This window comes from Diadema antillarum, unplaced genomic scaffold, assembly GCF_040938485.1.
Source record: "Diadema antillarum isolate AM-2024a unplaced genomic scaffold, OU_Dant_1.0 scf00000136, whole genome shotgun sequence".
In the NCBI taxonomy this organism is placed as follows: domain Eukaryota; kingdom Metazoa; phylum Echinodermata; class Echinoidea; order Diadematoida; family Diadematidae; genus Diadema; species Diadema antillarum.
Window position 1 is genome coordinate 1,235,756 of NW_027271025.1, and position 27,845 is coordinate 1,263,600.

Here is a 27,845-nt window from a genome sequence, read left to right on the forward strand (position 1 = left end):
GGAAATACGTTTATAGGGGCAATCACACATCGCCGGTTTAGATAGCGGTTCATGGCGGTTCTCAAACCGCCGTGAATCGTGTCCCTACGATGGCGGAAAACACTTAAACGCGATGTGACTACGTTCTCAACACGTTTTGAACACGTCGCTAACGCGGATTGGCGCGATAGTAACGGATCTCCCCGAAAGGTGGAGGAGTCCATACCAAGCCCCTAAAGTTGGATGCAATCAGAGCCCTTTCACTCGTCTTCAATGGGTTACAACAAGGAGCGTATTGCTTTGTTAGGCAATCACAATTTAAAAGAAATTACGATAGCTTGTAACCCCCTATGTATTTACACATTGACAGAAATTATGCAACAAACAATTGTCTTCAAGTTTCAATGTGCTTTTTTCTCTCTCTTTTAACTTTAAAAATATCTGTATAAACTGTCATTAAAAAGACATACATGGCAAAGCAGAATCCAACATAGTTTCCAGCTCATTTGCAGGTTTTTATATCAAGTGATGCACAAGTACTTGCTTGTTTCAACACCTCCTTTTTCTCTTTCTTTATTAAGTTTTCACATATCTCCAACAGTCAATAAAAATACATACATATCAAAGGAGAATACAGTATATCGACATAGTTTCCTGTTTATTTACAGGTTCACGTAATATAATAATGGTGTTGGTGTTTTTTTAAGTTTCAACATCGCTTTTCCCTCTACTCTCTTAAGTTTCAACATATCTGTATCAACATGCAGTCTTACAAAAAGTCATACATAATCACGAAAGCAAACCCAACATACAGTATATTTACATAAGTCTCTGTGTATAACTTACAGGTTAACATAGCTGGCCATCTTTTAAACTGGTAAGCTTTAACAAGAATATGAACACACTTTTTAATGTTTTTAACTATTTGAACATTAAATTTTGTTGTTACTCTACGTGTTAAAATACAAAGAAAAGGAATGAAACTTTACACATTCAATATATTTACCCGATTTTGCATTACTGGGTTCATCTTTGCCTTTTTTCCATTTTTTTTTCATTGCTCCGCCACGAAGTGTCGCCGGAGGCGTTATTCTCTTTTAAGTTCTACATTTATTTCATTTGTTTTCGCATGAGAAGTTATGGCGGTATTAACACGGTATTATCACGGATCTTGCAGTGCAAAGACGGAGGATGCGTTCTTTACACGGTGAACGGCGTTTCAAACACGGTCCATTTCAAAACGCCAAGACCGCCACAAAAAAATTAAACATGTTTAATTTTTATGGCGGATGAGTGACGGATGACCAGGGTATGTGTACGGTGTGAACACGATCTTTGGCGGAGCTCGGCAAATTGCCTAACCGCCATGAACACCCATTTAAACCGGCGATGTGTGATCACCCCAATATAGAGTTTTCATTCTTTAATCTTCTCCAGAAGAGTCCCTCGGATGACCAAATGTTATCGCAAATCAAGCGGTTTCTCTGAAAAACTGCGCGATCTGTTTTATTTTTTTAGGCGAAAGGAGCATCTGCATGCCTATTCACACTATACAAATAGCTTTGTGAGTTTCGCATATGTCCTGTAGGAAAACAATTTAAATCATATCATTTTACTGTATCATGATGAAAAAGATATTGTATTTACTTGAAGCTAACTATAAATTCGTATAGTTACTCTACTATTTCACTGCGTGTCCTCCATATTATTTCAGATTAACCATGGATTACAGATGGAAGACTGCACCAACTCGTCTAAGTATCGCTCGCAACAGGACGCACTTCCCTCTGTCCCCCCTTCGGTGTTTCGGCGGGAAAACAAGCAGCGGGAATCTCTGCCCGCAGTACCAATGGCTGTCTCAAAGCTAGACAAGAAGCAGCAGGAAGCTCTTCCTGCCCTGCCAGCACCTTACCCCAACCAGAGAAAGGAAAACATCTACGAAGATTCAGTGCCCGCTCTACCCGCTCGCAACAACACAAAGACTGAAGAAAAGAAGACGCACGTCGGGAGGCAAACGATCAAGATTAATACATCTTGGTTCGATTCCATCAGGGAGTATGTCATGGGAGAAAGAGGATCGAAGACGATGACTACCATCGTAATCCTCGTCGTATCAGCCATCCTGGTTATCTTCGTCACCAGCATTATTATGGGAATCATCTACGGTGGTAAATCGACATGTCAAATGAAATATCACGATTCCTCAACATTTATTCTCAACCCTACACATTAATAAGCAAATAATCATCAACTGCGTGGGACTATCACATACACATGTGATAGTCCCACGGCATAGATGTTGGGAGAAAAACATCTCTCAGTCACATGTTCCAAATTAAGCAATCCCATTGGTCAAACATATTTATGTGGGATATACGATTTTATTATTAACATCAAATTTGACGTTTCATCGCGATATCCTAGATAGTCAGTGGAAGTCACATGAGATTTGTACCACTTACTTTCTTATCATCCTTAAGAAACTCATTCATCACGGTAGTTGTGTTGTCTGAACATATCTTTACAAATTTTAGCATCTTATCTCTTACCCCATAGCTTACGTTTACTTCATTCGTATAAAAAAATATATAAAGCCGATAGTTGCTTTTGACTATTTGACACTGGACATGGCTGTCCTATCCAATTTAAAGATAATCATGCTATGAAAGATACAGAAAGCACAGATCAAAAAGTCTAACAAACTAACGAAAAATCGGGGCGATGTGCTCATCTTTATACACTTACAGCATGAGAGTTCTCACACGAAGGATTGATATAAAATGTCCCGTCGCAAATACGAAAGCTGTTTGGATAATCATAACTGTTGGTTTACTTTTCATCTCATTTTGTGCAGGACGGAAAACACCGCAGCAACCATTGCCTGGTAAAGTATCTCTAATTAAAATAAACAGCCATTGTCTACATGACAACATCATTGCAGTGATGCTGAAAGCTTATTTTATACTGTTGTGAAGATGAGGATGATAACATACCACTGACAGTAAACTTACAGATGTAATAACGGAACTGAAAGTCTTTTTAAATGGTTGATTCGCTTGTGTGTGTGAAGAATGTCAATTACTAACCAAATAGACCACTAAAATTACGATCTTTAATGCAGCGAGAAATTTCAAATTATCGTCCAACTCCCTCTCAGCAAAAAGAAAAAAAGATGACATCGACTAGTTTCATCGAAAGGAACGAACGTAATTGAGGAAACAAGACAAGAAGTATATGACTTTATATGCCTTTAAAGCCTTAGCTCTTTATAGAAAAATATTATACAGAGCACACTCACTTCATAGTGTTTACAATAATGTATTACGTATTGAAAAAGCGCATAACCTATACGGTACATAACTGAAGGATATGGAAATTAAAACTCTAAGAATACAGTATCTTAGTATGGCAATCAGCCAATTGAATAAACTTAATGACAACTTTTCCCAGATCAGTTCTGCTCTCTTTCACTTAAAGAAACCAGACATATTTAGCAACTATCTCTTGTTTTCTTCCATAGATCGAACACCTGCAGCGACGACAATATCTTCAGCTTCCATAATTGTCGGTAAGTATGAAAGGAGCGAATTTTGCAGTTCCGTACTGCTCGGGAATTATGATTTACAGTTTATGTTGGCTCTGTATCAATAGCCATCATCAGATGCTAGCATGCTCCATTTATTGTGAAAAAAAAAAGAACAGGAGCAATCGATGTGTATCCGTAGTGTTTAACAGAAGTTTCCAAATCTATTTCGTATGAGTCGATTGTTCGAATCCAGCGTCTGATTCACTCTTACATAGATTTCTTCGAGAGAGTCCTTTGTTTAATTTCCTTCCCGCATATCACAGCGCGTTCTCAGGTTTTGGGTGTCTTCGTGGAAACAAGCGATCGAAATGTACGGAGTGTGTGTTTAATGCTTCGCGTTTTACACGTCGGTATATCACGAATCCTTACTATTTTGATACTTGCCAAAGTAGAATTACACTTTCTGGCGGAATTCCGACAATGTAATCACCTGACATTGTTGTTTAATTATGTTTGTCAGACAAAACTGTATTAATCAGCGCAATTTTCGTCCGTCCCTTGTATAGCCTCATTAGCGTCACTCAAAATGATCACAAATTCAATATAAAGCCAGTTCTTAATCATCTCATTTGCACATTGGTTTGCCTACAAATGACCGTTCTTTTCTGAGGTGGTTAAAGGCAATTCATTCGTTTCCAAAGCGACATCGTGTCTAGTTTGCGCAGGTACCAGTTTATAGAATTCATATTCAAACAAACAATTACCTTGGGTAGACCAAGTGATCAGAATGGTCTGTCAATTACTGACACTTGGAGAAGCATCCATTTCATTATCTAAAACTGTTCATTAATATTAAAATCCAAATACCAGGCTTGCTGCCAGTTGGATGTACTTGCAAGCACCATTTACAAGGACAACAAGAGTATTCCTTACATCACATTATGCTCATCTCAGTGAATTTAAAATCCTACTTGCCTGTTAGTACACTCTGGCTTCTTGCGTGTATATCATGAGACAGCGAGTTCTCGAGAATCATGGGGGTGTTGTGATCTAGCACTTTTACTCTACCTGTTGTGTGTTTGTTTTCAATAGCCATTTACAGTCACATTACTGTTTGCCTCCTTGTCGAGAGGCATCATTGTCCGTCCACTGAATCCAGTTTAATGTAGATAATATTTAATAACCCCTTAATTATTATTGCGTGTTTCTATATACGTGCAATAACGATACCGACAATGGGATTATGTGAGTGAACATTTCAAGTAAATCTTTAACCCAATTGAATGTATCATCTAAAACGTGGTGATCCCAGGAGCTCAACACACACGAGTCATATACGGCCCACAATCTCGACATTGATAAAAGGTCTTTGAGTCATGTAGCCAATGAACTCGACACTTTATAGGCAAATAAGACCCATGAGTCCGATACTAGGCAACAAAGGCCAACGAAGGCCCGTGATGTACTGAGTGTCGGGATCGTGGGTCTTTTGTGACAAAAAATAGAAAAATCGGTACTTTCAGAAAAAAAAAGTTTCATTATTGCAATGAAAAGTCAAATTCCCACAAACTGACCTGAAAGTATATTATGACAAACACACATACACACACGTGCACACACACACACCCACACACACATAAGCAACGGTGTTTTATACATGGGAAGATAATTTCGGCTGCTCCATGTCCTCCATTGTACCTATCTACGATCTGCATATCCAGGATTATTTCAAATCATGTGTTTTTATTCGTCTCCTTTTTCCTTCAGTTGGAGTCGACCTCGATGCGACAGTCAGATTGTCAAATCGAGCTTTCATTCCTGCTTACAACAATGATTTGTCACCACAATACCAGGATCTTGCTAGAAACTTTACTAACACCGTAAGTATGCAATGTTGTTGTTGTTGTTCATTTTCCATCTGTGAAGATGGCTGGATAGCCCATATTCAGCTACACTAAGCTGGTCTTCCATGGGGTCCAGTTGGATGTGGGGTGGAACCACTTCACCGGGTTAGACACCCTGCTCTTTGCGATGAATGAATGAAGCGGGATCTTTTACGTGCATGAGTTGTGACTCTCTCATACACGGGACCTCCATTTTATGTCCTATCCGAGGGACAGAGTGTTTTGCCTCTTGCTAGAGGGGACGGTATGTTTACACACAACATTGCTCAGTCCAGACTCGGGTTCGAACCCGGGCCGCGTGATCGTGAGGCAGACGCGCTACCGACTGAGCCAACTCACCGCCCTGATGCGGTGGAATGTGGAAGTAAAATAAATAAATCGGCCTGTCTCTATGGCCCGAATTCACGAAGGTGGTACAAATGAAATCATGGGTTAAAAACCGTGGACAAAAACCATGGAGCGCCAAGTGTCGCACAGAATATTTCGTTACGAAATTGGTCATTTCGTCGACAAAATGACCGTTTCGTTAACGAAATTATCATTTCGTGGACGAAATGTTCATTTAGTTACAAAATGTTAATTTCGTTACGAAATAAACGAAATGACTGATTTCGTAACGAAATATTCAATGCGACACTTGGCGCTCCATGGTTTTTGTCCATGGTTTAGACCATGGTTTCATTTGTACCACCTTCGTGAATTCGGGCCTATATGTTTCTAAATGGCCTGTAATGATACCTTACCCATCGTATGGAAATATTGTATTATCAATAATCCAATACAATACCTGTAAAGCAAAAGAAACTGCAGGTCACTGCTCTTCCACATTAAGTTTGATATTGTTCACCAAGGAATTATGCTGAATACTCTTGCTTCCTTTGTTGTCAAGGGCATGACCTAAAGTTTACTAAACTGAGGTCATCATAACTATACTTTAATGATTGTTTAAATCTATCCTCATGCACTTCCAGAACGTTTTTTTTTTTATTGGTCTGAAACGCTGCTATAACAATGGTGACATACTTTTGTGGCTAAAAGTGTATTGAAACTTGCCTGCAGTGATAATCAGTGGTGTTTCTATTCTCCACTATATCGCCAATCAGTCACTATACTAATCGTTTCGCACACTCCTTATTTGAGCAGGGCTGCTTTTCCACCTGTTTAAATCTGTCGCCTAGCACCCAAACTTGTTAACAATGTTCCAGACAAATCAAGGAATAAGTTTTGATAAATGCTTTCGCAGTTTCAGATTAATAACTATGACGATACTTAACATCTTTAACACCTCATTGTTCTTAAAGAGCCCATGAATTACTGTAAAAAGTGGATATTTTCGCGCGAGTATTTTTTTTTTTTCGCGCTGGCCGGGTAAATGGATTTCACGTGTTTTTATTCCGCGGAATCAGGACAATAAGTACTGGAACGTAAGGCATGCAAAAATATTCGCGTGCTTTTATTTTCGCGCTAGCGTCTGGTTGCGCGAAATGCGCGAAAATTTCCACTTTTGCAGAATGAAGAAAATAATTTATTGACGAACATTTTAATGTACCTCTTTAGGGAACATTTTTGGTGCTCTTCCATTATCACTAAGACAATTCTCAGAGTATTGATACACTTGAAAAGTGGAAGACAAATGGCACGCCCTCAAATGCGTCACCCATCATTACACTAAAGGAAATAAGAGAAATTTGTCTCGGTCACATAACGACCATGTCACTTTATTTAGAGTATGTGCTGCTGCATATCCTCCAAGACAGAGGGTGTATCTCCTATCTGTACATCCAAGGGCCTCGTTGCTACAAACTTTGCGTTTGAGCGCAGCTCGAAAAATCAAATGCAAGTCCCTTAATCGCGCACAACTCTGTCTTTAACGCAAAACCGTTACTGAAAGGACTTGCGATTGACCAAGATAATGCAACTTTGATTTCGAACGCGAATATCAAACGCAATTTTGATGAATCAAACACAAAGTTGCGCTTAGTTCGTTGATAAACCTCCCGACATTGTAGTAAAAACGGCATTGTCACTACCAGTATGCTGATATTTTGTTCAGCAATTTGTTGAATTGTGTAAATCAATATCAGTTGTTGAAAACATTGCAGAAATTCATCTAACGTTTTCATCAATTACAGATTATGTAGGCAGTTAATCAATGATAAGTTACTGTCGTCTGTAAAAGTCGGGAAGCGAACGACCCCCCCCCCCCCCCCCCCCCGTCATCGTCATCTCACGAAGATAGCATTGCATGTACGCACACGTACACGTAGATAGCAAAGTGTTCATAGAGATGTGTATAAGGCCGTATTTTATTAAGATCCTATTCATTCAATTGCATCTAGCATTTTCTTTTTCGCTCCAGCATATATTATTTGACTATCAAATTTTAAATCTCATAATTCGCACATGTTAGAAATTATTCAGAATAAGGACTACGAGCCGCGATGAATGCGATCGTAGAAACTCCTTGCCAACAAACTCACCGTAGCTTTAGATGATATCATAGTCCCACTAATTGATTTCATCGTCATATCGCAGAGTGTGCTTTTCAGGAAATGAACTTGAAGTCAACTTGAATATGAGTTTATTTACTGAACAAGCAAATTCTGTATATATCGAGGCATCCCAGCCATCTTGATTTTAAAGTAGTGTTCTGTCAAACTGTATTGTTCAAGTATCGGAAACATATTGGTATAGTTTAGCGTATTATACAATACTTGCCGCTGTCCTTTACTGCAATGTGTAAACGATGCGCTTGCTATTCTCAGGGATTAATTTCGGCTAATCTCAGACTTAAGCTCGTCCACAATGATTTTATACTCTTAATATTGAACGAGAATCCAACACAAATTTGGTAATTTGCGTGCGATATTTGCGTTTGATGTGAAGTTGCGTTTAATCGTAAATCGAGTTTCTAATAGTAGCGAGATCATTATATGTTTATTTGTTCACATTTGGACGTCTTTTTGTATACAAGACATAAGGGACAAATCCTGCACTGCAAGGCCCCCGGTTCGGTGTAATAATGTCAGAGGTAAAAATGTCAGAGGTAAAAATGTTAGAGGTAAAAATGTCAGAGGTAAAAATGACAGAGGTAAAAATGCCAGAAGTAAAAATGTCAGAAGTAAAAATGTCAGAGGTAAAAATGTCAGAGGTAATAATGTCAGAGGTAAAAATGTCAGAAGTAAAAATGTCAGAGGTAAAAATGTCAGAGATAATGTCAGAGGTAAAAATGTCAGAGATAAAAATGTCAGGGGTAAAAATGTCAGTGGTTAAAATGTCAGAAGTAAAAATGTCAGTGGTAAATATATCAGAGGTAAAAATGTCAGAGGTAAAAATGTCAGAGGTAATAATGTCAGAGGTAATAATGTCAGAGGTAATAATGTCAGAGGTAAAAATGTCAGAGGTAAAAATGTCAGAAGTAAAAATGTCAGAGGTAATGTCAGAGGTAAAAATGTCAGAGATAAAAATGTCAGAGGTAAAAATGTCAGTGGTAAAAATGTCAGAAGCAAAAATGTCAGTGGTAAATATGTCAGAGGTAAAAATGTCAGAGGTAAAAATGTCAGAGGTAAAAATGTCAGAGGTAAAAATGACAGAGGTAAAAATGCCAGAAGTAAAAATGTCAGAAGTAAAAATGTCAGAGGTAAAAATGTCAGAGATAATGTCAGAGGTAAAAATGTCAGAGATAAAAATGTCAGGGGTAAAAATGTCAGTGGTTAAAATGTCAGAAGTAAAAATGTCAGTGGTAAATATATCAGAGGTAAAAATGTCAGAGGTAAAAATGTCAGAGGTAATAATGTCAGAGGTAATAATGTCAGAGGTAATAATGTCAGAGGTAAAAATGTCAGAGGTAAAAATGTCAGAAGTAAAAATGTCAGAGGTAATGTCAGAGGTAAAAATGTCAGAGATAAAAATGTCAGAGGTAAAAATGTCAGTGGTAAAAATGTCAGAAGCAAAAATGTCAGTGGTAAATATGTCAGAGGTAAAAATGTCAGAGGTAAAAATGTCAGAGGTAAAAATGTCAGAGGTAAAAATGACAGAGGTAAAAATGCCAGAAGTAAAAATGTCAGAAGTAAAAATGTCAGAGGTAAAAATGTCAGAGGTAATAATGTCAGAGGTAATAATGTCAGAGGTAAAAATGTCAGAGGTAAAAATGTCAGAAGTAAAAATGTCAGTGGTAAAAATGTCAGAGGTAATAATGTCAGAGGTAAAAATGTCAGAGATAAAAATGTCAGTGGTAAAAATGTCAGAAGTAAAAAATGTCAGTGGTAAAAATGTCAGAGGTAAAAATGTCAGAGGTAAAAACGTCAGAAGTGAAAATGTCAGAAGTAAGAATGTCAGAAGTAAAAATTTCAGAGATAAAAATGTCAGAAGTAAAAATGTCAGAGGTAAAAATGTCAGAAGTAAAAATTTCAGAGGTAAAAATGTCAGAATTCTGCTTACGTCGAGGCTAGTGTATAGTCATTATTGTTCATTCTTTAACTGTTTAATGTGAAGAAGTGAATGAGGCATAGTCTAAGCAAACCGCTAATTTTCCACCTATTCTATGTTATTTTCTCAAATTCAGGTTTTGTATTTATCTCACAAGGCCCGATCACGACGTAAATGTACAAGTAAAAAAATACAAAACGAATACAAACAAACTACTGTAGATGTACCGACAGATATAAGTAAGCTCTTGCAAAATATTTCATTACAAGGTTCAAGTATCTCATGGCGCAAAAACAAATATCTCGAAATTCAATGAACACTTTGTGGTCAGTTTGCAAAAAGTGATCGGGTCTATTATACATTATTTGTAGTATTTTGAAATGCTAGGCAAGATAGAAATAAGTCGATAGTTGTTAATTTCATGAGGATCACCTTATTGAGAGCAGGGGTGACTTCTGCAATTTTGCCACCCTTTACATGACACGTGCAATAAAACCTTTCCGCGTGTTTTCTCGCGACTGTTCTTTTTTCGTTCTAATGGCAATAATAACGTACATAATTTAGGTCACGGTTTATGCACTCTTATCTCATAATAACCAGATGGATATGTTTCCGATATACCAGAAAGAGGCCAGGTGAGGCGATACGTATTCTACCTGTAAGTAAGGAAAACGAGGGAAATATTTTGTACATGTATGTCCTGGTCGTGAAGGAATGCAGTCTTCATTCTGGACAATTTTTGTACATGCTCCATCATGTCCATTTGCAATAGTTTAGAGATGTTGGGGGTGAGATGGGTGGGAGGTTTGGTCCTTTCCATTGCAACGCAGAGGGTATCCGCGAGAAAAAAAAATGCAGGAAAGGAGAGAAGTGGGGTATTTTTGCATCATCAGGAAAGATTCCTTGTAACTTTTAAAATATTTTGTCAAGCTAGGTCATGATCATAGCTATGTACTATAGATTCTGAAGTTTAAAGTAGAGTATTTAGTGATACCTCTATATTTATTAGACGTTTTCGTGTAATTAATGATTTCTTAAACCCTTAATTTGGGGGGAAATGGGGCACCCGGGGAGAAATGGGACATCAAGAGGAGAGAAATGGGACAACCTTGGGAGAAATGGGACCACCATGCACAAAGAATCCGAAAAATTACCACAAAGTATAGACTGGTGATAAAACAAACACCTTTTGATTAAGATATAAGACGAAAAGGGAATAATCTGTGCACAGAAGGCTTTTTATAAGAGACGTATTGGGATAGAATAACAAATTGTTCAAGATGCCTGTATATTATCTATGATAAAATATGGTATGGAAATGGCAGGTTTGTTTGCAAATGGGTTATAAAACAATTGTACAACTTACCTGTAGAACTGTATAGTGGCTAATATGTCGATATTGAGGTGTACCGAGGCTCATCTTTTTACTGATATAATTGGATTGTTGATTGGCCGAGCATTTTTCAAGTTACAAGAGTGTTCCATATTATTTCTCTCCGGTCTCCCCTATGCTTTTTCAGGAGAAGGCACGGAAAGCGCGTGTTGCGAGAAGGGTGTCAGAAATATGAAAAAAAAATCTCTGGCACTTTTACCTTGTCCTCTTACATTTCTACGTCTAAATTTTTACCAATGACATTTTTACCTCTGACATTTTGACCACTGACATTTCGACCACTGACAACTTTACCTCTGACATTTTTACCTCTGACATTTTTACCTCTGACATTTTTACTTCTGACATTTTTACCTCTGTCAATCTTACTCTGCCATTTTTACCTCTGACATTTTTACCTCTGACATTTTTACCTCTGACATCTTTACCTCTGACATTTTTACCTCTGACATTTTTACTTCTGACATTTTTACCTCTGACATTTTTGCCTCTGACATTTTTACCTGGCACCAGGCTCCCATGAAACTTTGATATATAATATACTGTCGTTCAAATTGTCTTTGCTGGCTATCTACTGGTCAAATTCAGTTCGTCTTATGCTGATCAGTCATTTTGATTTCATGTATTCCAACTTCAGACATTTTTGGTTACATTGCCAGCTTATGATCTTTTTGTTATTCACTTTCCGCAAAATGATCTATTACACTATATTGTTTGTATTTAGATGGACTCTGTTTTCTATAACAGCGACCTGGGAAGTGTATACAATGGCACAGCAGTGAATGGATTTAGGTAAGCACATTTCTGTGAAACATGAGAACTTTTGAGCCCCGTATATAACCATGTCGATCATCACGCCATGTAACCTTATCACGTTTCGAGTACTTTCGAGTACAAATAAGGTGCTTGATTTAAAGTGTTCAAGTCGACATTTTCTGCATGCCCGTTTATCATAGTCATTACTCCCGCTGTTGGGAGTATGCGTCCAGATTCTTCGACACTGAACGCCACACAAGTTCCTGTCATTAAAACTAGTCATGATGTAGACATAGCCAATATACCTATATAGCTTTTTCCTAACGAGCATGTGAGATGCAGCTTGATGTGAAGGGGGCAATGACGAAATATTTGAAGGCGGAATAAAAAATTGCATTCTACCTGTGAGGTCTGTCACTAATTCGAGAGGTGGTTTTGAAGTGTTTACTTCGAATAGGAAGGTGTTACAGACGGAGATGAAACAAGAATCTCTCATTTGCACCCATACTCCGTGCCGCCGAGAAGTTATATGCTCTATCGCATGTGTTAACAAATTGCTTTGAACAAGCACTTCTGTAGCGTCTAAGTATGCATCATTCCTAAAATACAACATACCTTGCCAACAGCAATTCGCTGTCCCCTTCAATATTTTTGGCAGAAATTGTTCACTGTGAAAGAATATAGGACACGCGAAGAAAATTAGCAAAAATTATACATCCTTAACTGTCAGATTCCACTAAACACGCAGAAACACGTATTAGTCAATTGCTGAATTCAAAGGATTTAACATTCGAAGGCTAAAGTCATCTACGCAGAGTGGTTATATGTTAACTTTTTCGTGAGAGATCAATACTCCATTTTTATTCAGGTGGTAATAAGAACAAGGAGATTTGAAGAAAAACTAAAAATATTTGTTCCGTACAAGATTACCACCAAGTTCCATACAGGACCTCATCATTTCCTGTCAAATACATATCGAGTTTTTCAAAATCAAGAACCTATTCTGTGGTCTCCACATCTAAACTCTATAATATGGAAGAGCGGCTTGGAGCATGGAAAGTGAAATCCTAAGCATTGGCTTTTAAAGCATTACCGATGGGATGTCTAACATTCTTTTACGCTTTGATTCCATGTTCGATGTCCCTCCATCTCCAAGATGAACACTGGAGAAGAAGATAGTTTCACACTTCATTAGATTACTAAAAGCATTTCAACGTAAAATTTTTCAATGAAATAGTATAATTTGTTATGAACAATTAAAGGAAAATTTGAAGTTATACATCGTATTACTGTTCTCCTCATATAAATAATGCGCATATCGAAAAGAAATGAAAATTATTGCCTCTTGAATATTTCAAATCAGTTAACCCGGCATGTTTGATCTTTGAAACAAAGTGCTTCGCTAAAGCGTGTTCCAAGGTATTTTTCTACTTTTGGCAGTCAACAAAGGAGTTTTTATGTTGTATTCTGATTTGCTGCTTTCATTCAAAGCACACATATTAATTGTTGCAAACACATAGAGCAGACTTCAGCAAGGGGGGGGGGAGTCCTGCAATTAGTAATGCGCTATCTTGTCAAAACACCTGGATACCACTTGGCGCATAACTTCTAGCTGGTATAATCTCGCATAACTTCGAAGGAGAGCAATTCTTCTCTACTTCATCCATGAAACCGTGTTTTGGTTCGATCTTATTCACTAGTGTCATGGGGTAGACTGTGCAGCAAATTCGATATTGATATAATTAAAAGAAATTCTTTAATTAATCTTAGGATCAAGCTGTAAATCATCTCAATTATAGGAAGTAAAAATAAGCAGAAATATGATTATTTTGTAATGTCAAAATTGTGCAAATTAATGTGAAACATTTAAATTAATTACATTTATACCAAGAATTTACCTTCGGCAGCAATTTTAGAGTTGTCTATATTTGCAAAATCTTATTTGTGAGCCTTAGGCAAAGTATTGCTTCCCTGTTCATACTTTGGGTTTTGCGTCAAGTGAGTATTTGTCATACATCAATTGTGTTATTTCCATGTGATTGTATATAATGTTACTGTTATTGTCATTTTCATTTGGCTGAATAAATAAATAAACAACAATAATAATAAATCGGGATAGAGTGCTTCTCAAAATTATTGACAAAAAATAAACATCGATAAAAGAAAGGAGTTTTCTACTTTCATTAAAAGCAGAAAGAAATATATACGTCGGACCCAGTTTCGATGTTTTTGCGAAGTGTTTTGATCGACATCGGTACTCAGCCATTGAAACTTCAAGATTTGACTACAGGCAACTGTCTTTCCACACCTGTATTGTGAGGTTTTCTCCCTGGATGCATTTTTAATCAACGACTACACAGCAGCTCCTCAGAAGCACGCCATCTACTGACGGGTGATCAGAGAATGATTTGGCTAAAAATGCGCCGCATGCTAGATAGTCCATGGGCCAGGCCAGATATAGGTACCACCTGAGGTGGCAAAACCTTTTTGGTGTCATTTTGTTTGTCGGGCATAGATATGCTTATCAAGCTATGATAGCATTTCCAAATGAGTAGCTTAGTCATAATAAATGAATTTTTAACCAATTTGGTCTCGTTGTTATATCCCTATACTTCTGAATCGAAACTAACCGCTATACAAAGAAGAGCACTGTCTTCTGTATGTTCACAGGTGTTCTGTTGTAAACGCGGTGCGCTTAGTCTTTATTCAAGGCAGCGAAGGGAATATCCAAAGATTATGATGTCCACAGCGCTTAGTCTTTATTCAAGACGGCGAAGGGAATAGCCAAAGCTTACGATACAGTGTAAATCCTTTTGTCTAAAAATAACAACAACAACAAAAGCAATTCCTCGTGAATTTTACCGTATTTTTCAATTATTTATCATTTTCCGGTGGAAACGCTACGGTGGAAACGCTAACACCACGCCAATGTCGCTTTATTTCCATCCAACAATAAAAGATAATGCAAAAACAATGTACCGGTACACTACAATACATTATAATGAATAATACTGTAAATGAACAGGGTGATTTTTGTTTAAAACTCATGTATCTGTTGAGAGGGTAGTATAAAAACAGTATAGATAATCCCTTTATGAGGAACTTTAGATATGATAACGGTACATTGGTCTAGATAAAGACTAGCTGTGGACATCATAACCCTTTGGATATTCCCTTCGTTGCCTTCAATAAAGACTAAGCGCACCGCGTTTACAACAGAACACCTGTGAACAAACAGAATACAGTGCTCTTCTTTGTATAGCGGTTAGTTTCGATTCAGAAGCATAGGGATATAAAAACGAGACCAAATTGGTTAAAAAATCATTTATTATGACTAAGCTACTCATTTGCAAATGCTATCATAGCTTGATAAGCATATCTATGCCCGACAAACAAAATGACACCAAAAAGGTTTTGCCACCCCAGGTGGTACCAACAACCCATTTTTCGAGCCTTGGCCCATGGACTAAGACTAGTTTGCACATTGCTCTTTCAGATGAAAGAATGAAAGAAGTGGAATCTTTTACGTGCGTTTCGAATAGCCATGGCTAACTCACATACGGGACCTCCATTTAATGTCGTATCGATAGATAGATCGATAGATAGAATGTTTGTCTCTCACCAAGGAGGTTTAAAGGGACTGTACAGTTCTGGTTGAGGTGAGGATTTAGCTTTTAATATTTTGCGAGATATTCAGAAACCACTCTATGAGATGTCAAAAAGCATACAATTCTAAGGGGAATCAAAAGTTTATTTTGATGAAAATCGGTTTTGAAATGACTGAGATATCCAAAAACAAGGTGAAACAAAGAGATCCTGATAAAAGTCGTGGCCTGTCGCCTTTTATTGTTATCGCTTTTTTATATCTCGGCCATTCGAAAACCAATTTTCATCAAATAAACGTTTAATCCCTCTTAGAATTACATGCTCTTTCATATTTCATAAGAGGTTTCTCATTAGCTCACTTTGGAATGTTATAAACCTGAATACTCCCCTCAACCAGTACTGTACAGTCCCTTTAAGAGGTGGAGTAACAAAGGCCTTTTCCCCTTTAACCCCATGTTTAATGACGCTACCCAGAAATATTTGAAATATGTGCTTACCTGGAGTTGTTATATAAGCAGACAATTGATTCATGTGTCATTGCATCATGGCTAGTCACTCTCAGGCCCGTAACTAGGATTTTTACGGAGGGGTTCAAAATTGGAAATAGTGGACCATTCTGAGGGAGTTAAGCAACCAAGCGGGATAGGGTCTCACTCTGGGAGGGGTATATTTTCAAACGTAAAAACAATCAATTCTTCACCTTTAATAGTTCGGTTTGACACATGTGTCAGCCATGAAAAAAAGTCTCTGATCATCGTCGTGCATATAATACTGAATTGTTCTTATACAAGTGCGCCGGAACACTTTTTTTTTGCCCCCCCCCCCCCATTTTTTTTTTTTGCTGCCACCCCGCCTCCCCGCTTCCGGCGCACTTGTTCTTATACCTATTATCTTTACCAAGTTCAGCATCATCCTTCCTGGATTTGTGTTGCTGAAGATATCAACCACCTCTTCCAGGTTGATCACTTTGTGGTAGTGAATATGGAGAAGCGCAAGAGACGTTAGTTGAGTTTGGGTCATTTTTTGTTTTTGTTTTTGTTTAATTTGGTTGTTGTTGTTTTATCTTTAAAAATCAGTCTTCTGTCGTATTTGGAGCTTTGGGAAGAAGTTTTCACCTTTTTTTTTTTTGTTCAAGCGGACCCTGCTCGCTAGCGGGGGGGGGGGGGGCTGACTCTCCAAGGAAGATATGTCTTTATGATGGTAATTATTTTTCGGCATCCCCTTCTTGTAAAATGATAGCGGTACATACAGGTATAGATACGGGAATATGCGAATAGAATTCAGCAAAAATTGATGAAATAGCAATCTAAATTACTCTACTTTACATGACTTAAACTTATACAATAGATAAAGGAAGAAGTACATTGAAGATTATACCATATTAGTTTCATTTGTCGAAATTGGTTGGAAAAAATGATAAAATCGGTTTTCCAGTTAGGGTACAGTTTCAAATGTTTCAAAGACGTATAACACAGCTCAGATATACACTTTTGCACATGATCCTGATTAGGATTTGCTCTTGTATGCTTTATGATTAAACGAGGAAAACACAGCCGACATCGTGTTAGCGTTGAAAATGAAACTTCAAATTGCTCAGAAAGGCGGCGACATTGAACCCCGAACATCAACGGCTCAAAATACACCCGTGAAATTCTTTTTTGCATCAAGAATAATTACAGCCATTTGGAGCTCCGTCTCTTCATGAACCGACTACACATGGACATTCAATTCATTGATTAATGCACGCCTCTGTCTATGTAAAAAAAAAATGTTACATTCTCTACTGCTCTGATCTTGTTATCTCCGCCGCTGGTAAGGCGGAGCAAGACCAAAAAATCTATAAATTAAATGAGCAGAAGATGATAACTGTCTTAAATCAAGGAAAAATGCATGTTCAGTTGTGGTATGTATTGGTATACCACCGCTCAGACATTTTCCTTAGCAAAATGCAGGTACTTCGAAAGAGAAAGGTAAAACTTGTTAACTAATGAACTGTGATTTGTAATCTCATTTTCCACCTTTTCTGCAAATTTTTCCAGAGTAAAAAGAGACATAAGGGAAGAGGATATGTATGTCATTAGACAGGGTCACATGTGTAGGCGATGGCGGGCGAATCGATGATTTCCATCCATTGACACAAAATTTGTCATGTTCTGAGGTTTGCTGCTTCTGATCATTGACCTGTATTTAACACTGTTTGAAGACGTTTCTCTCTGTAAGGCTGCGTTCACATAGAAGTATACTATTCGGGTATTCGGGCTCGTTTTTCGAGGGCACGCGAATAGCTTGATTGAACGATAGGATTTCCTCACACCGGTTCACACAAGAGGGCACTATTCGAAAGTACCGAATAGCTGCGAATAGTATAGCAAAGTGGGAATCGAGCTTGTTCGATTTTCTTGCTGCGTATACCGTCTCTCGTTTATTAAATAATGACAATTTTGGTCTGGATTTGCCCTTTAGCAAAAATAAGCATGTAGACTGACATTCTGATGCAGTTTCGAAATTGTTAATAAGATTTGCTGGGATGTAGGAGGAAGAAATCCTCACTGCATGGGATGGTGAGTTGACGGTGCGGGTGATGGTGTACTCGGTGCCCGAATAGCGAATAGCGAATAGCGAATAGCGAATAGCGAATACCGAATACTTCTATGTGAACGCAGCCTTAAGACGCATCAGCCAAATAAGACCGGAATCAAGGAAGCAGTTCTTTTGTTAGTGACGATGCAGGGTTATGCAATCATCATTTTCGAGACACCTGTATGCACTCATTGAGATGCGCATAGTCAGGTGGCGGTAGATCTCGTACTTCAAAGTGGTTGGATTCGCTGAAAGTTCATTCTTTAGTAGGTCCATGATCTTTTGAACCTCCTTATTAGAAGGGACGGAATGCTTATACACAACTTTACCAGGGAACTGCATGTTTTGTCTTCACAATTTTAAAGATAAATTATTTGCGAACTGAATACAGTATGCGAAATCACTGCTTTGATTGAGAAAGCGTATATTCTTATTTCTTTGTGCATTAAACTATTTGTCACAAGTTAATTCGGTCGAAATACAGAAAGATATCATGAATTTGAGAACTTCAGTTTGGTGCGGTATTGTGATACAATGCTACACATGCATTGTCAATAGACCAGTTCGTAATTCCACTTTGCGCATGAGCAGAAAAAGGTCATTTGTACCAACAGGTATTTTGGTTTATTAATTCACTGACATAAGTATCAGTGATGTGATGATTATTCATGTGCTTGCCAGCATATCCACCTGATAGCAAGCCTGGTATTTGGCAATGTCAAAAGAAAAAGGTTTGTTATTGCATTCCATACGAAATAATGAATTAGATGCCTGCTAAAGTGTCAACTGGTATGACGGACTATTCTGGTCACCTCTTCTAAACGCAGGTTCATGCTTTGTTTGAACACGAATTCCATAAATTGGTATGTCGGGCAAGCTTATGCATTATACCGCTTTAAAATGAGTGAAGTGCCTAACCAACTGAGAAAAAAGAAAGGTCATTTGCACCAAGGTGTACATGAGCTAATTACGAAGTGGCTTATATGGAGGTTATAATTCGTTATTCAAAAGGTTCGTTATTCCGAAGATTCGTTAATCCGAATGTGAAATAATGTTCGTTGCTCCAAACGCTCGTTTATCCGAAAATGAAATAAAGTCCGCAGTTCAGAAGGTTCGTTCATATGCACCTTTTCTTCATGTTCGGATAAAAGAACCTTCTCTTATTTTCGCATTATCAAACTTTCTAGATGGGGAGTTCATGAACGTACAAGGCTTGTGTACTTTATTCTGTTTGGCACTTTTAAGGAGGACTTCAGACGATTTGTAACTGCATTTACCACAAACTACATAAATCATACAATTAAAATTATTTGTCTTTGTAGAAAATCATTCCCTCAGAATAATATTTTTACTGTCCAAGCTTTAGTGTCAGTATTAATCGGTAATTTTCTGTTATGAAACATCTTTAGCACGTAATTGTGTGACGTGCCTGGCTCCCAGTGCATGGGTTTGTTGCGTAGAGAGCTCAGCCGAAGAAATGTGCGGCCGGTTATACACACCGTTCTCTTCCCGGCACTTCAGGCTTTGGCCTACAAATCAATTTGCCGATGTGTCAAGTGTCCAAGTGTCCACATAAAGAAAGTGGTGCGAGATAGCCCGTCAATATTAAAACAGATGAACACGACCGAAAAATAAAAGTATGAAAATCGAAAGTACATGACTGTATCTGGTCCGTTTGGGGAGATAATTCTCGGAGCAACGCTTTAAGGAAGCTTTACGTGACAAGATATACGTGACAGGGTGGTGCACATCATCCCTTCTCGTGACTTTGTCTCTAATATATTTCTAACCCAACACTTATATGTTTTCGAACAAAACAACAACAACAACAACAAAGCTTACGTGTTATCCATTTCATTTCTGAGACTGGGTGGTTTTTTTTTTTAGGATTTGGGAAGGGAGTGCAAAACTTGGAGGATAACAATAATGTGAGGGAGAGGAGCGACCGTGGTTTCGGAGGGGGGGGGGGATAAGGAAAATGTTGTATTTTCAGAATTGATATTCAACGATTGTGTTCACATTTTTCTTTGTAAAATATTGGATTTTTATGTCAAATAAAAGTAAGAAAAATAGATATTCAGGGGAAATGTGAATGCCTTTCGCGGTATCTGTCACCTTTTATCCCGCGAGTGCCTCATCACTGTTTACTAAGACTATCGAGATCGACCAAGACTTGGGGTGGGGGTGGGTAAAATGATATGTTTTCCCCCATCCTTTTCATGGGGAGGGCAACTGCTCCCCCCTCCCTATCGACGATCGACGCCCCTAGTTGAAACCCCGAAAATGGCTATGCATATGCGTTTTTTCCAACACAATTTTGAAAAGAAATTGAAAATCTGTCACCAATATGATACTTGTTCCTTCTGCAAAATAAGGATGATGTCATTCTTCAAATTATCACACTGCACAAATTGTACGAACTGCACGAGGCAGCATAGACACTCTTCCTCGTTTTTCATTGTAATGCAACAATCCCATAATTGTCATAAAACACCAAATGGGATCATGTTCCTCCATGTCGGGTATACAGAGCCAGTGACAGTATCAGTGTGGAATCACACACAAGAGAATTCCCAGTTTCAATCCCGTTCCCTTGTTAAAGATTCGAAATTGCAGGAACCAAAAATCTGTTTCTCAGTCATTTACAACTTCAAATATTCACAAGTCAAATACCCCTTTGCTATCGCCAAATGAAGCTTCCAAACTATGCGAATTTTTTGCAAAGTGAATAGTACTAGGTGTTACAAAAAACATTTCCCACTTTTTGATGCTTAATAGCTCAAAAACTATATATCAGATAAAACTGTCATTGATATGAGTAATAGCTGAATAGTGTACAATTTAGTTGGAGGTGATTTGAATATGGAAACCTAGATCAGTTTCATAAAATCTATGATTAATTTCAAAGTTAGGTTCCAGATTTTGGTCAAATGTTAACCCTCTGTACAAAACCTGAACTTAACACAGGAACTAATGCTGTGTATGTGAGTCTGTACTTACTGTCACAGGGGACTTTCCTCTGAATGTGGGGAACGAAAGTCCTCCCTGCGACTGGGATCTTTTCTATAGTCAAAGGTTGACTTTCTCTAAATGCAGCAGATTGTTAGCAGACCATTCACTCATTCAACTCTTTCGACTTGTGCAACTACAGTGCCTCGAAATAAGTAACCAATTACACAGTGTTCTTACAATGTAACAAGCAATAAGATTTATTATACTCGTCTCAAATTATGGTCGTTTACAATAATAACAGAGTACAACCTTGAATACAGATATCCAATTCCACTTGATCTTGAGCTTGGTTGCTCTGCTCGTTGGTTTATTCTAGAAGCTCCCGTGCTTGGTTGCTCTAGGTTGTCGACGATGCCCTGCCTGAAGTAGCGGGTCGTCTCCCCTTACTTCTGGTCCTCTCTGGAACCGCAAACTGTGGCTCTCTCTGGAACCCTAAACGGTGGCTCTCTCCCTGGAACCCTAAACACCCTGTTAATTTAATAACATGATACCTCCCTTATAATTTGTGGTCTTTGGTTATTCCTGATTCAATTCATATAACTTTAACAAAACATATAATTATATATTCCATCATATTAACATTGATTAGCCACACATAATTTCCATAATAATGTTTCACCATGGATCATTATCTTTCAATGTTGAATAGGGGTGATTAATCAGCCCATTAAAATCTAAGCGTTGTTCTCATTCTCTATTTCTTTCACAATGCAATTAAAGTTCGGTTTGACATACAAACATCACACATACAAAGCAATATCGGGAATTACATAGGAACTTACAAGGCATAAACAACTTCAATTAAATGATCGTGTACTTACAACAGTTGTTGGTGTTTACACTCGAATCCTCCTAGATTCTCTGCTGGACGGTCAGGCTGTCCAAGCCGAAATGCAACAATCCCTGAATCACACTGATTCCAAATAACACTCTGCTACTCTAACTTCGCAATCTCGAAGTACCGTAGCCTGGTCCTGAGTGTTCCGCAAATAATGTGGCATCTGAATTTTATGCCCAAACACTGCATATTTATACATTTGTTGGACCATAGGTCTCCATGTAAAATTAATTAAATGAAGTCAAGTGACTTCCTAGAAAGTTTTCATAGAAGTCCTGCCCCCTTTTCTTATTGGTTGGCGTTTTCTGTCTGTCAAAACTTTCCTGAGTATCTCATTTTGCATTGGTCAAGCCTCTGCTTGACGTCATCACTTCCTGTCCACGGAAACAAAAATTCTTTGAAGTGGTCCTGTTTTGACCTAGCTAGAAACTTGTGTCTGACGTCGTAAATGACGTCCACATACCAGATAGTATGAGGCATACTACCAGGGATACCCTTTCCTCGTATTTTGACGTCATGTAGGGTTTACTCATCCCCAAAACATTTAAGTCCAAATCACTCTCTTTTACTTTGATTGTGCATCGCAACATCTCCTTATATGGTTATTTTGATGCAAGCTTTTGTCTTTAAAGCTGCACTTCTTTTGTAACCATTGCGATAACATCAATTTCTTACATGAGCTACCTAATAAACAGTAGTACAATGAGACAAATTATTACGTGACAAATACAAAATATGTCATATCCTGACACTTACAATGACCCTGAACAATGGACCTGGATACCACCTGTTCAGAGCTCTGCTCCAAGGCACATGAATGCTTTATTAATCATTCATGATGGATTGCCTGGGCACTGCTAGTCTGAATTCCTAGCAAAGGGTGAAATGCATGCACATGAAAAAAGTAAGCACATTTTTCACGTGCTTGCATACATCACATTTCAGAATGAATAAAGAGTAGCTGTGATAGTGGAATTTCTCATGAATAAATAATGAGCATTCAAATCTTGGGCATTGTCCAGGACCATTGTCTGGGTGTCAACTACACACTCCCATTACATACACACCAATTGACTTCTGTGCAAATTTAAAGTTCTGTACAGAGGGTTGAAAATAGAGCAAAATCTGAAACCTAACTGAAAAATGTATGTTTGATTTAATGAAAATGAATCATGCTGTCATTTTGAAATTGCCTCCAACAAAATTGTACACTATTCAGCTATTGCTCATAGCAATGTCAGTGATATTTGATATATTGTTTTTGAAACATTAAGGATCAAAAGTGGGAAATATTTTTTGTAACACATAGTACATAGCAATATTTTGTGAGACCCTGAAGAGGTAGCTATCATTCAGTAAAAGCGCGCCATCAGTGCGCACGACAGGGAATTCGCTTTAAACACAGGTGATCATCAAACCTTCGGTGCTCTTGTTTTGACGATGGTTAATTTCTAAACACTGATTAGATGTGTGGAAAAAAAAAGAAATTGATTTCAAACAGTTTAAATGATGGATATCATGCATTAAAGAATAAGAGTGATCACAGATATTATTCGTTTACCTGATATAGGGAAAATGCTATCTGACAATGGATAGTTTAGAAAAATGATTGTCTTCGATCATTGGAAAACCCTTTCAGGACCATACACTATTTCAAACTTGGGTAGTTCTCCCCGTTAAGCTTTTGTTCTCTTGATAAAGTCCATCCTCGCCTTCCTTTCCTTGTGAACAGTGCGGGTAGTGTGATTGTTTTATTCACCGTTCGGCTCATCTCTTTACCTGTGGTTCCAACCTCACTAACTGGGATTTCTCCGACCCCAGCGGGTTCTATAGAAGACCGTATCAAAGAAGCCGAGACGATGGTGGAGATGGCTGTGACGGATGTCATTGAAGACGCCGCAGGCTCCGGCTCCCTGGACGAACTCGGCGTTGATGCAAACTCGTTCACCGTCACAAATGGTAACTTGGCAAGATTATCATCTGAATTGACTGAACAGTGTCAAACGACGTGTAGAAAAACAGGTGCATTACCTGAATTCGTACGAGACATTGGTAGACGTTGATCACTATCATTAAATTTAGCACTGAAGCATTACGTGAAGATAAATGTAAAAGATGAGGATTCTCACACCTTAGCACGTGTAAATGTTGTATTTTCAGTCTCTCTTCGTATTGTTGTTTTCTCGTATATCACATCATTTACATGAAATACGTAAAGTTCCTTTTCTTTTTCAGTCTTAAACTGACATAATTATAGTGTTCGAAAGAAAATAATTATTTACTAATAGTTCCCCAAAGATTTTCGATGTTAATTGGATCTCTTCATTCTCTTACTGCAGTGGGTGTGGATGTTCGAGTAGTAACCGTTGCTCCCACAACGATACCGCCAACCAAGGGATCAGGTATGTAATCACGGGATTGTGTGTTTGCATTTTTCCCTTCTTTATTTATTTTTTTTTTTAGGTGGGGGGGGGAGGGGTATTTTATGTATTGGTTTCAGCTTGCCTTAGCCTTGCGATTATTCATCGTCTGGTGTCCTTCTAACTTTTTCCCGTGCGTGTAAAAAAGGTAAAATTTCAGCTTCTTATTGAAAACCAATGACGGATTTTCACAAACTTTTCTAGGTAATATCCCCTGTGTATTATAAGATCTAATTTTGGTCATAATGTGCACCCCCCCCCCCCCCCCAATTAAGGAATAGTTGATAAATCTTCTTCTCGATAACCAGCAGTGAAAGAGCTAAAGTATAGTGCTGAGTAAGTACATCAATCAGTGTAGTTTCATGGCGCGAATCCGGGGCATGCAGGAGGGAGACTAAATTTCAGATTTCCAGCTTCTTGAAAATCTCACGACAAATTTTCACCGACCTTGGCAACGTAGCTACTCTGAGGTAATAATATCTCAGTTTGTACACATGGGCACCATATCATCTTCTTGATACCGCATGGTCAAATTTGTCACCAAACTCGGTAGGTATTTATCGATTAGGGTGACAGAATTTTTAGTCATTTGTACAAATGAATGGGAACAACGCCCCCAGGGGGCCTTCGGGATCCCCAGAGTCTGCAAATCAGAAAATCTTTTTTTTAACGAAAAATCTTCTTTGAACCCAGAAATGTTCTAAATGAATACAGTAAGGCCTACGTTATAATGTGCTTCTAAGTTTGTTTATGCTATACCGAAAGGTTTCCCAATTTAAGCCCGGACCAAAGTGGGGCCAGTTTTCACATTTTGATCTTCTTTTGAAACAGATGTTTGTTTTGTTTTGGTTTTTTTGGTTTTTTTTTTTTTTGTTTTTTACAAAGTCGGCTGGTTGGCAAATTGGGAAGTTGAATGTGATGGGATATACAAATGGACATGATGCCCCAAGAGGCCACCAAAGTCCCTAATTGCTTCTTACATTATAGTCTGATATACAAAATGGACACCATGTCCCCTAGAAACCCCAAAGTCCCTGATTACATCTTTTGTAGTCTACAAGAATGCGTGGAAGGTAAACTTGCGATACTCCGATGAGCGATGGACTCACTTTTTCTCTTGGTCTCTTGTTTCATTTTGTTAGGCTTTTTTTTCCTTCTCTCTCTCTTGCAGGTGTGTAAAGTGTTTTCTAAATGATAAGTTGTTATAACAGTGCATGGGTATACATCTTGTTTTTACGTGAATGCACTGCATATCACACTACTATCTATTCCTGCACCTTTCGGTACTATACCCTCTTTCATTCACGCAGGTTTTTCCTCTTCATGTTTTTACAGACTTCACTCCTCCAAGTATCACGTGTCCAGAAGACATTGTGTTTTTCCTTGAAGACAGCGCTGATACCGCGGCCGTCTCGTGGCCACCCATAAACGCTACCGACGAGTCGGGCCAGGTCACCGTAACAACGGATCAGACTGCCGGTGAATGGGCTGCGGGACAGTACACCGTGGTTGTATCGGCTAGTGACAGCTCGGGAAACATTGCTCAGTGCTCATTCAACGTTACTGTTAGAGGTACTGCACACGACTTCGATGTATACTTTTAAGTTTTATCTTTTGCAGTACAATTCATAACGCCGTGTTTAGGTGTCAGTGTCAGGTCCAAGCTTTGTTTGGGAAATGCTTTCCAAAACTTACCCTGATCAGGGAGGCACCACACCGCCCTGCCCTGATGAGGTGGTTGGAGATAACGAATCAAATCTTGTAACTAGACAGGGAACCGCCATCATTGAATTCCTTTTCACGACAACTCTGGACAAGCTGCGTAATCAACTATAAAAACTTTGTAGGGCGTATTATGTTTCGTATTAAAGTAGCCTACTTTGAAAAGAAGATGTATGAAAGTGATACTCATAATCGAATCGAATTATCTTAAACGTCGCTCTACAACTTCTGCTTCTTTTTCTTTAAAGAACAAAGAATACTGCCGTTAAGATTCCATTATTATTGTCATCATCAAGTCAACGTTTTCATCATCATTGTCAATATTGTTGTGCAGAACCGTATTGCGAGAATGGATGGTGGCGAAAGGGAGATAGGTGCTACAAAGTGGTTTCATCGGGAGGAGTGAGCTACTCTAGATGTCAGGAGCTCTGCGCCATGGAAGAGGCGACGCCCTACGTGGCCTCGACACAAAGTGAATACACGGATGTCGGGCGCTTCCTCACTAGGCAGGGAGGACTGACTTACGTGTGGATGGGGTGTGATGACGAGGAAATAGAACGGACATTCGACTGCTTCGGGGGTACACAGATATTGGAGTCAAGCCGTAAGACAACAGCTTTCTTTCCTTTCATCTCCAGCTCTCGTTTGTTTGTTTGTTTGTTTTTGGTTGTTTGTTTTGGGGGTGGTCCAGCTAGTCCACATCAAAAGTGTTTTCAGGTAGACCGCTTATACAATCGTCGCTGTAAATAAGTTTGTTTGCTTTTTTTCCTAACTCTTCATATAGCTTGGTGGGCACCTGGCCAACCGAATCAATACGGAGCCGAGAATTGTGTGGTGTACGTTGTCAACGCGAAAAACCTTCATGATTGGTATTGTACGTTTGCAGGACCTCACGCCGTCTGCGAAAAAAGGTGAAGATAAGTTGTTCTGTTTCAATTGACTCGTTATTTTATGCCATGACAGCGTTTCCCTCTCATAATTATATGTCTAATGTGCTTTCATCTCAGTCTTCATATCTTATCTACAACAGACTTTACAGCCTTCTGTTTTTAAAATAAATTGGCAGTACAGAAATATATCCAACCAGATAACATCATTCGAATTAATGAATTAATGAATATAGCGAAGAAAAAAAAAAGAACCTGAGGCTTTATTATTATCATTAACACGAAGTTGCTTTTAGTCTATTTGTAAAACTTGACAGAAATGCATTTGTTAATTGCCATTCATTTACTCGCAGATCGCTTCGGATATTCACCGTGCGATAATTTTATAACCTATGTATTTAATCTTTCTGTTTTCTCTACAGTGTACAGTAAATATCATGGCTCCATGTGGCTGCGAAAGGAAATCGTAACGTTAAATCGGGTCAAAATGTGTAAACGATAAGGATAGAGACAATGGCCCTAATTCACAAAGGTGGTACAATTGAAACCATGGTTTAAAACTATGGACAATTTCTATGGAACGCCACGTGTCGCATGGCCTTTTTTGTTACGAAATCAGTCATTTCGTCGACGAAATGATCATTTCATATGGTTTAAACCATGGTTTCAATTGTTCCACCTTCGTAAATTCGGGCCAATAACTATGACAATGATTATCTTTCATGGCATTAAGAGCAAAGATGTCAAAAAAGATGGATCGAGGAGAGGTGGATGTCATCATTGGCATGGACAAG

General features: G+C 38.4%; 1 protein-coding gene across 1 annotated transcript; it reads left to right on the forward strand.

The window, feature by feature from the left end:
• The first annotated feature begins 1,711 nt into the window (after positions 1-1,711).
• Positions 1,712-27,079, forward strand: LOC139720996 (uncharacterized). Its single transcript, XM_071632327.1, has 8 exons — positions 1,712-2,147; positions 5,273-5,385; positions 11,955-12,022; positions 23,755-23,981; positions 24,362-24,424; positions 25,778-26,014; positions 26,499-26,768; positions 26,949-27,079. The coding sequence occupies exons 1-8, from the start codon at positions 1,712-1,714 to the stop codon at positions 27,077-27,079; spliced, it is 1,545 nt and encodes a 514-aa protein (XP_071488428.1).
• Positions 27,080-27,845: the final 766 nt, after the last annotated feature.